Source organism: Mustela putorius, unplaced genomic scaffold, assembly GCF_011764305.1.
Source record: "Mustela putorius furo isolate JIRA1106 unplaced genomic scaffold, ASM1176430v1.1 tig00000738_pilon_pilon_pilon, whole genome shotgun sequence".
Lineage (NCBI taxonomy): Eukaryota > Metazoa > Chordata > Mammalia > Carnivora > Mustelidae > Mustela > Mustela putorius.
Window position 1 is genome coordinate 5,627,304 of NW_025421463.1, and position 10,128 is coordinate 5,637,431.

At 44.6% G+C, this 10,128-nt stretch overlaps 1 protein-coding gene across 3 annotated transcripts in view; it reads left to right on the forward strand.

Annotated features, from left to right (window-relative positions):
- The window catches only part of ENTHD1 (ENTH domain containing 1), a 99,429-nt gene extending 89,544 nt beyond the window's left edge, over positions 1-9,885 (forward strand). For 2 of the 3 annotated variants that reach the window (XM_004743298.3, XM_004743299.3), the window contains exon 7: positions 8,626-9,884. In XM_004743298.3, the coding sequence (XP_004743355.1) occupies positions 8,626-9,227 (602 nt within the window). In that variant the 3' untranslated portion in view covers positions 9,228-9,884. Of the gene's footprint in view, positions 1-8,625 lie in introns of all 3 variants that reach the window. The other variant, XM_004743300.3, reaches the window with a different exon arrangement.
- The last annotated feature ends 243 nt before the right edge of the window (positions 9,886-10,128 follow it).

Below are 10,128 nucleotides of genomic sequence, written 5' to 3' on the forward strand. Positions count from 1 at the left end.
TCTGATATAATGAGTAATGTGAATTTGGTCTTCATCCCTGGTTTCTGGCACAGAGCTCCAAAAACCCTTGGAATTTCCTGAGTGATAGGGGTGAGAAGAATTATATTTTTGTTATTTGTAGTAAGCCCCTTCCTTCCCTTTCTGAGTTTATGCTGAGGTGACACTTGGAGGTTGGGTGCTGGTTGCCAGGGTAACCAGTCAGGTGGTGAGAGGGTTGGAACTTTTCTCCCCAGCCCCTGACCACTAGGGATGTTGTGTTATTCACCCAGGGCCAATGATTTGATCAGTCATATCTCTATAATGGAACCTCCATAAAAAGCCTCAGACTGTGGGGTTTAGACAGCTTCCTGGTTGACAAACACATGAAGTTTCTGGGAGGGTGGTGCACCCAGAGAAGACAGGAAGCTCTGGGCCCCTTCCCGATACCTTGCCCTGCTCATCCTTCCCATGGGCTGTTCTGAGTTGTGTTCTTTATAATAAACCACTAATAATAAGTAAAGCACTTTCCTAAGTTCCACGAGCCATTGTAGTGAAGTATCAGACCCAAGGAGGGGATCATGGGATCCGTCAACTTACAGACAGCAGGTCAGAGAGATGGGAAACGTGGACTTTTGATTGGCATCTAAAGCACAGGGCAGTCTTGAGACTTGAGTCTTGAGATTAAGGAATCGAGCCCTTAATCTCTGGGTCTGCACTAACTCTGGGTAATGTCAGAGTGGAGTGAAATCGTAGGACACCCAGGTGTCCTATACATGTCTTTGTCACATACAGAGAATGAGAGAAATCCTTGTGTGTAAAACCCACACATTTGGCATCAAGAGTGGTGAGAACGAAGTAGGAAACTAGTTTACTTTTAGTTGGTCCCACATTCACCTCAGTTTTCCCACTGTGGATCATTTTCTTGTTGGCAGAGTAGGATCATAGAAACTGAGGGAAAGTCAGAGGCCTGGACTCTCCACGGTCTCACTGACCTTGGGAGACAGGTTTGGAGTTCAGGGCCTCCCTGGTAGCAGGGACTCCAGGGTCACTATTCCAGAGGAGAGGAAGTCCAGAGGAGAAAGCCCAAAAGTCTTTGCGTAACTTCCTCCTGAGAAACATCTGCCTCCTGCTAAAGCTGCACACATTCTGGATGTGGTGCCAGGATACTAAACAGGAAGCAGCTTCTAGGGCCCAACATGCTAAAAAGAGATTCTGGCTTTCTCCTGGGGCTAGGAGACGGGCTGGAGCGCAGGATCAGCCATGCCATAGCAGCTCCAGTAAGGACTCCATGCTCTCAGCTGGGACCTCTGACAGGCTCCCCCATGAGCACCAGAACTACCTTCCAGGGGGAAGCGCAAACCAGAACTAGACCAGCCCTCACAAATGCTGAAACCCAGCTCCAGCTGGAGCAAAGTCATTCCTTTGTATCCCATCTCTCTTCTAGATGACAGCGAAATCCTTTCCTAAGAGCTCCTGTCATTTTTCGCACAAGATTTTTGGCACTCAGAATCCAGAAGAAAAACAGACAGCAGAAGCAGACCCACAGATAAGCTAGTACTGACATTGTAAGATAGGCACTTTAGGATAACTGGGGTGAATAAGACCAAGAGCACAGAGGGAAACATGGAGGATTTCATCAGAATACTAACATCTGTAAGGGAAGAATGATATGCACGCTCCAAAGTGGAAACATACATTAGCCAACATTAAGACCCTGAGGGCACACTTCAGTCCTACGAAATATTAAAAGAGAACCTCAATGCTGGCCGGGGAGCTGGGCAATTCTGCGGGAAATCCCAACAGGGAAGAAAACTCGGAAGGGGTGAACCCCACCCCACATTCTGTCTGTGAACTCTGCCTGGATCCTTGACTGACCGTTAAACTACACAGGGAGGAGAAGACCCCAGTGCGTGGGGAGGGGGGAGGCAAGGATGAGCAGTGGAAATGATAAATATGTGGGTAAATATAAACTTCAATTTTATTCTAATTTTGAAAATGCATATGACTATTTAAGGGAAAAATTTCATATTGTAGTTTGGATTTTAAAATGGAGACGGAGAATATGTTCCGACCCAGCGTAAAGAGAGGCTGAATCGGGGAGCTGTTAGCGGCTCGGGCCCTGGAGTCCCACTGCCGGGGCTCACGGCCTCAGCCCAGCCACTGCTCGTGTGACCTGCCTGCGTCGAGTGCCAGCAAAAGAGTTTGCTGTTACTCCAGCGTCTGTATTTTTAGTTCCACTTGTCAAGCTCGAGGCCCTCAGCCCCCTCCTAACCCTCCAGATCCATCCTGGTTATCTCCCAAAAGTCCCCAGGAGATCCTTGCTTATTCTTGGGAATGAGGAAACTCTGATCCTTCCAGAAAGGGCATTCCAGGCCGAGGAGTAATGTTGTGATTGACCAAAGAGATTTTAGGGAGCTCCGAGTCCTTCTCCACAGAGCAGCCAGACAACATGAGGACTTCTGCGCCCCACTGGAACCCCAGACTTCTCCCTGCGTTCCTAGAAATCAAATAACCTGCTGCTCCCCCAGCAGCCTGGTGTTCTGTTTGCCAAGTAAACCAAATGGCTTGGCCACCTTTGTGCTGCTGTTCCCTCGGACCGGAACACTTCTGATCTACCCCTTCCCCAGTTCGCTCCTGCTCACCCTCCGCTCAAAGAGCACTTGTGTAAGATGTCCTGACCCCCTCGATTACTTCAAATCCTCTCCCTCTATATGTTGTCTATATGTTGTCTTAGTACCTGTAATTATCCTCCTAGCGCGTGTGCTCATTCGAATTCATTACATTCTAATTCAATACCTACATAATTATAGTATAGTCTAATTATAGTGTAGTCTAATTATGTATGTATTGAATTGTTTGTTGTCTCCCCCGCCCCCCACCGGAGTGGAGTAGCCCTTCCTGAGGGACGGGACCCTGTCTGCCTGTTTACTATTGTATCCCCAGCACCAAACTCGGTGTCGTGTACGTAATAGGTACCCAGTATTTAATAAGTGAATTAAAAGCAGCCTAGTAAGACAGGAATGGAAAGTGTGCATGAAGAAATAACAGAATCAAACACCGGAGAAATATGCCAGGACAGAGGAGGTGTGGGGGCCAGGTTAAGGAGTTTATTTCGAAGAGAATGCAAGTCACTTAAAGGTATTAAGCCTGGTGAGTGGCTTTTCATATGCGTTCTAGAAAAACTAGCGTCAGAGAATGTGGAGGATTGTCATGGAGGGGGCGAAACTGGGACAGGGAGCCCCGCAGGGGCTGTTGCAGGGGCTGTCGCTGGGAAGGAAACCACCGAGTGGGAGACAGGAGACAAGGGGGGGCACTAGCCTGAGATGGGGCACGGCCGGGGGCAAGCAGGCGGGCTAGAACCCAGAATAGAACACACTCACCTCATCCCGAGGGCCTGTACCGAAGGAGGGGCAAGGATGTATCAGATGTGAGGGAAGGGGCTCGTGGTTTTTCATAACTGAGATGTGTGGAGCTTTTTGCCCCACACATTATGTGTCATGGCCTTCGTATCTTATTGTCTGATGTCACCTGCCCAGACAGAGGGGTTTGGAGTCGTAGAACTGCGGTAAAAAGACGGGTAAGATTTAGAATAGCCACTTCAGAGAAGGGAAGAAGGAGCCAATAAGACCCTGATTCAGGCACCGTTATTTGTAGGAGTCCTAATTTGCCGGATCCTTTTCTCCAATAGTGCTGAGCAGCCTCGGGGTAGGAATAAAAAAGGTAGATATTTGAATTGAAATAAGATTAGGACTGGAGCTTGCAAACCATAGCTTTGGGGCCAAATGAGGCCCCTCCGTGTTTTTGTAAGTGAGATTTTATTGGAACAACCACAGCAATTGGTTTACATGTAATCTCTGTTTGCTTTTGTGCTACAACAACAGAGCTGACTAGTTGGAGTAGAGGCTGTAGGTCTCATAAAGCCCAAAATATTTACCGTCTGGTCCTTTATAGGAAAGGTCTGCTGACTCCTAGATTAGGAATTAGCAGCAGATAAAGCGGAAAAAACGTGGTGGGGGTAATGGGGGAAGGAATGGGGGTAATGGAGGTGATGGAAAGACAAGAACGGAGAGGCAGGTGGGCGTTGATGGAGTGAGAGAAAGTACACGGATCCTTGGATCTTCTGGCTCAATGAGGCCAAAGTGTAGATGCATTAAAAGGAAGAAGAGGGCTGGAAATAATCAAGAAAATGTCCTCTTGGAAAGCAAGATTTCAGAGCAGGGCCGTTCTAAGTGATGGCCTATTCCAGAAAGCGCTGAAGGCGCTCGTGGTTGAGGAATTTAGGAAATGATGAGGTAGGGTTGATGGCTAGTGTCTGTGGGTGCAGAGTGACCGAGACTAGAAAGACAGCGTCTGTTTTCTGTTTTTTCTATTTTTACTGTTCTAAGAAGTATTTGTATATATGAAGGGTCCAGGCCTGGTGGTATAAACTCTTTGGAGATAATGAGCTGGGTACATTTTAAAAGATTTCCGCACTCACAGTGTAGCGGATTTCAGCCATTGGGGGACTGTGCAAGGCAGCTGCCCAATACACGTTAATATTTTCATTCTGATACTTTCACTGAATGATTTGCTGCAGCAACTTCCTTGACCTTTTGATGCTAAATAACTCTGTTCCTAGAAAAGTCCATTCCTTCTCCTCCTCTGTTTAAATTTTAAGTTATTTAGCTGTAGGTCCAACTATTCTTTTAGGTCATTAGATCGTTTGTCACGCACACTGGAAGAAAAAGGGAACTAGTAGGTACATGGAAGTCAGATCATTATATTCACGAGCCACAGTTCAGGGAAGCGTGTTAGCCTGCGCTGGACTTGACTTTCTAATTTGGGGGGAGGAAACGAATCTATACATTCTCGTGCTGGGTTAGCGGTGAGTGTTCTCCCTGGCTCCAGCCTTTGTTTCTGTCTCATTGATCCCATTTTTGTACCTGGATGTCAGTAGTGGTTGTTCGGTAGAGCTGTTTGTCAGTCCATCTTTGCTAAGGAAAGAAACCACACATCACACACACACACACACACACACACACACACACATGCACACGCCCTTTAACTTTTTGCTTGTGGAAATCTTTAGAGCCAAAATAATGAACATTTTCCAAAAAGAAATGGGGAAAATGGTAGAAAACTGCTCTGCAGACTTGCTCAGCTGACCCTGAGCTCCCGGTCAGGCTGGTTCAGAAGCAGCGGGCAGAGTGGAGGGTAGAAGCGAGTCTAATCGTACCTGCAGGAAAGTACGGGCGGCACCTGCGGCGCTGCCCCCAGACTCGGCCCCAGCAACTCCTCCAGCCGCACAGCTCCTGCCTGCCTTCTTGCAGACAAAAAGACACATGGAGTTGGTGTTTTATATTCAACAAACCAAATTTACAGTTCACAGATAAGTAAGAGAAGTCATCATTAATCCAATAAACCAATCGTCCCAATAACAATTTAGTATTAGTGATTAGGGGCGGACTCATTGGCATTTCTCTCAAATTTTATGTTATTCCTAAATCTGTTTCTTTCATATAGTTTATTTTTAATAATGACATTAAAGTAAATTTTCAAATATTGTGTTTTTAAAAACTGAGCTCTAATTCATGGACCAGAAAATGTGCTCTATTAAAGGGTACAATTTAGTAGGTTTTAGTATATCGCCAGAAATTTTCAATCATCACCACTAATTCCAGAACATTTTCATCACCCCAAAGAAGTCCTGCATCCAGTCACTCCCCATTCCTCCCTCCCCCTAGCACTCCCCCGGAACCAGTAATCTACTTTCTCTTTTCGCCTTCTCGGGACCTCTCATGGTATGGAATCATACAATATGTGTCTTTTGTGTCTGGATTCTTTCCCTTTGCACTGTGTTTTCAAAGTTCATCCATGTTGTCACATAAATCAGTACTTCCCTCTTTCTTGTGGCTGAGTGATAGCCTGCTGCAGAGATAAACATGTTGTATTTACCCATTCATCAGTTAATGGATATTTGAGCTGTTTCCACTTTTTGGCTATTACGAATAATTTTGCTATGGACACTTATGTAAAATGGTACTTTTTACATCACCGAGCAAAACCAGAACGTCTTATTTCATGTGGACAGTTAACTTGACAGTCATTATATGTCAGGAAAACTGAGAGGAAGGAACTGGACAAAAAATAAAAATTTCCTCTGTTCTACAGTGAGTAGTTGGAAGTGTTTAGTTGACTAAGGACCTGCCGCTAACAGAAAAATTTACATTTACGACTACAGCTGGAGAGAGTTTAGAAATGTTTCTAGAAACACATTTGTCATTATATTTTTGCAAGGCAGTTCTTCTAAATGCTTCTGAAATTTAAAGTTACAATATAATAATCAACGGGTCTGATATTTTCTGTAAGTATAAAAAGTTAAAGATAACACATGAGCAGTTGGAATCATTTTATAGGTGCTATCTTTAAGCAAGTGCGACATTAATTGGCATGCATCTATCACACAGGGAGATTTTTAAATGGCAGCCCGTTCTCGCCGCGTCTCTGTTGCATTGCAGCTTTGGTGGCTGCACTGTATGGACAGGACGAATGTCAACAGGAGAGTCACATAGCCTTCTGCAGTGAGGGGGAGCCCGAGCAGGATAACGCAATGGGCAGGAGGCGCCCTGAAGAGAGCTTCATGTGTCTGCTACAGCTGTGGTGTGTTTGGAAACAAAAGTAAATTGGTGTTCGGCAATTAGAGATAAAGTGGCTTTTTATGGGCAAGAGCCTGTGAATCGAAGCTACGAAACTGTAAACAATGATAAGCCGGTTAGGCAGCAGTTGCAGCTCCAACGGGAAAGAAAGGTGGACAGAGAGGAGAAAGCCCGGATTCTCCGACTTGGGCAGGCATCAGAAAGAGCTGGAGGCCGGCTGGAGCGCGGCTTCCTGGGCACGACCCTAGTTTTTTATTTCGTTTAGGGGGCTTGGGTCCAAGAACCTCATTTCTGACGAATTCCCGAGTGCTGCTGCCGCATGTTCCGGGCGCTCAGAGAACCGCCAGCGTCCAGAGAAAGCCGGTGGAAGTGAACCAGTTATTGTCATCGTCTCGTCCCACGTGACTGCCACACCTGTGTTATCCTTTCTCAGTGAACTGCCGGACAATGGGCTACCCCCAAATGAGGGGACACCAAGAAAGAGACATCGGGTATGGAAACCAACCCAGAAGAAAGGGGCAGGGCCATGTTAGGGGACAACTGTCGCCCAAACAGAGCACACTCGGAGCGGTGGTGTGACTCCGAATGCGTCGAGGCGCCCATCACCATCATGCCGTCTCTTCAGCACGACGACGACAGACGTCAGGATGAGGCTGACCTAGATTCTTCCGTGCGCTCCTCTGGCCTCGACCATGTGCCGATGAAGCTCCTGGTTTCCTTTCCCTGCCCTGCTGTCGCATCGGCTGAGAAGACGCGTTTCACCCCCACAATGTCTTGTGATTGGAATTTTTCCTAAAAGCTGGAGATGGGCCTCAGAGAGCTCTGAAGCAGAAAATAGAAGCCGCCTGCCCCAGTCATTTTTTTTTTTTTTACAGGAGATTCAATTTGGTTTAAAGGGACATGCATATGTAAAGCAAATAAAATAATATATAAGTCATGTGTGTTAAGGGGTCGGTGTTAATTTCCCTGTTCTTTGACCTCAGCTTTTTAAATTATTACTAAAGTAACAAGTCTAGTTAGCTGTAATGATGTTGGAACTGGAATTTGAACTGGATTTGTACGAGTTTTGGAACTCGTACACTAATGCACGCATGAGTGTAAGTAAGTATTCCAAGACAGGAAACGGTTCTGTGTCAAAGGAAGTTTGGAAACCCCTTGAATAAATTATTGTAGATTTCTCAGAACTTCCAATGTGCTAATGTTCATTATTAAACTCCTCAAGGGAGGCACAGTGTGCAATTACCCAGTCTTATCTGACTTTACAATCCTGTTTTCACCAAACATCTTTTTACATCTTAAGGAACACAGCGTTCCTCAGAACACGGGTTGGGAAATAACGATGTAGAATGAATGCAAAAGAAGAGAGTATGATTTTGCCTGAAATGGAGTTAAAATGGTTATCAAATGTTTAGTTTTGTGGAAAACAGGTTTAGAATGCTTTTTATTTATTATTTTTTGATGAAAAAAAATTATATACATGGACTCAAATGTTTCACATCTCAGGTTGTTTGGAGTTTAATCTCGACTGTGTTTGAGCAGTTAGAGAAAGAAATTTGTTTCATAGCTTTCGGGTTCTTGTAGTTGGTTGTTCATTTTGCCATAATATTCTCTGTAGAAAAAAAAAGAAGAAGGAATCTAAGTTACAGCTTTCTCACACTGTCTACTTTAAATGCCAATTTAAAATGCCACCAGTCAGTAGAATAGGGTGTAATACTTTACTTTTCTGCTCTCTGTTAAGTGTAGTGTAAAAATATGTCCAGCACAGTTCAGAGTCAAGGCGAATATTGGTACTTTGTTAGCTTCATTTCCATGGCGGTAGTGGTATAGGATACCTCTTTGGATTTTCTCCACTTCCTGCTTTGGGTTTATTTAGGCTTATTATGAATATTTAACATATACCATTTTAAGGAGTGTATGTTGAGACCTTGCCCATAGGATTATACATTGTAAAATTATTTATTACTCTCGTTTGGACATTGCATAATCTTTCTCTCCCATTTATACCTTTCAGTGTCAACCACCTCTGAAGGAACGTCCTCCTTTTCTACTTTATCTCTGTCACCTCCTGACTCAGCCTCTCCAGAAAAGTCTGTTCATCTCTTTCACCCGATTTTGGCTGGACCTTCCTTCTGGACTCTGTCCCGTCAGCAGTCTTCTGCCTCTTTTAAGGGTAAAGATAAGAGAGCCAGGGCGCGTCACCCCTTAGCTCCTAGGGGCCTAGTGTCTTCTGATGAAGAGGAAGATGACAACCTCAATCTACTGCAACGTCTTCCAGATAACTCTGAGTCTGCCAGGAAGCAGGCAAGTCCTGCTCCTGGCCATAATTGGGCAGAGTTTCCCACTGCAAATGTAGACCACTTTACCTCTCTGTCCTTTCCGAGTTTTCAGCCAACTGAAGGCCTGCCAAAAGAGCCTGAGGGAAGCGATTCCATTAAAGCTCTCCTTGGAGAGGTGAAAAATGCCGTAGTCAGACTACACGAAGACCTGAACGTGGTGATACGGGAACTTCATGTAATCAGTAGCCATCTGGTGAGCATGAGTGGGAATAGTCCACAACTAAGCAAATCTTCACAGCTTCCCCAGTCTTCTGAGGGGACGTCGGATCACATCTAATAAGCTCCATAACCATATTTGGTAGAATTTATGTGGTTCCACTTCCCAAAGACTAGGATGACCTCCTGTAGATTCTTATAAGGTGGTGGTTTGATTTTTCCTTGTCAGGCTTATTAACCAATCTCTTTCAAACCAATAAACTCATTTGGTTTATTTTTTTAAAGAGAAAAGGTATCACCTTTGATAATATCAGATTTAGATATGAACTAATGTTCCTTTGAAGCTGAAGAGAATTTCATCCTTCCACGCTTTGGACTTTACCTCAAGATACGTTAAACATTAGTGGAGGTTGTGGGAAGACAAACTACAGAAGGCTGTTCTAGAGCATTTGGATAAGCAGGCAGTCCAAAGCCCTTCACAGCCTGGATAGATGTTTCCTATGGTCTCGTGCCAAGTTTCAGATTCCCCAAACCAAGGGCCAGCAATCTTTCCCTTCTTGTGGCTGCCACTGTTGGTTGGGGGTTAAGCTGAGACAAGTAAGACACTGACCAGGAGTTTTTATGTTAATTTATATTGCAAAGTGAATTCAAATGCATACTTTTTTCTTGTATTTGGAAAATAAATTTAATATTTTTCATCTAACATGTATCTTTTTAATTTGACAGCCTTTCAAGTAGAAATGTCTCAGTTGTTATATTTATGGGAAAATGATCTAGTTTGGGGGTCATAGACCAGTGCTTCTCAACCCTGCTGCACACCAGAATCACCAGAGATGCTTTTATTCCTGTTTTATATTAATTTGAAAGGACAGTGCAAGGGCTCTGTGTACCCATCACTCAGTTTCGACAATTACCAACTAAAAGCTAAAATAATTCCTGATTATTTTGAAGAAATATGGGACATTCAAAAATATCCTAATGCTGGGTGCATTCCCAAGCCAAAACTGATTTTCCCTGTGCAA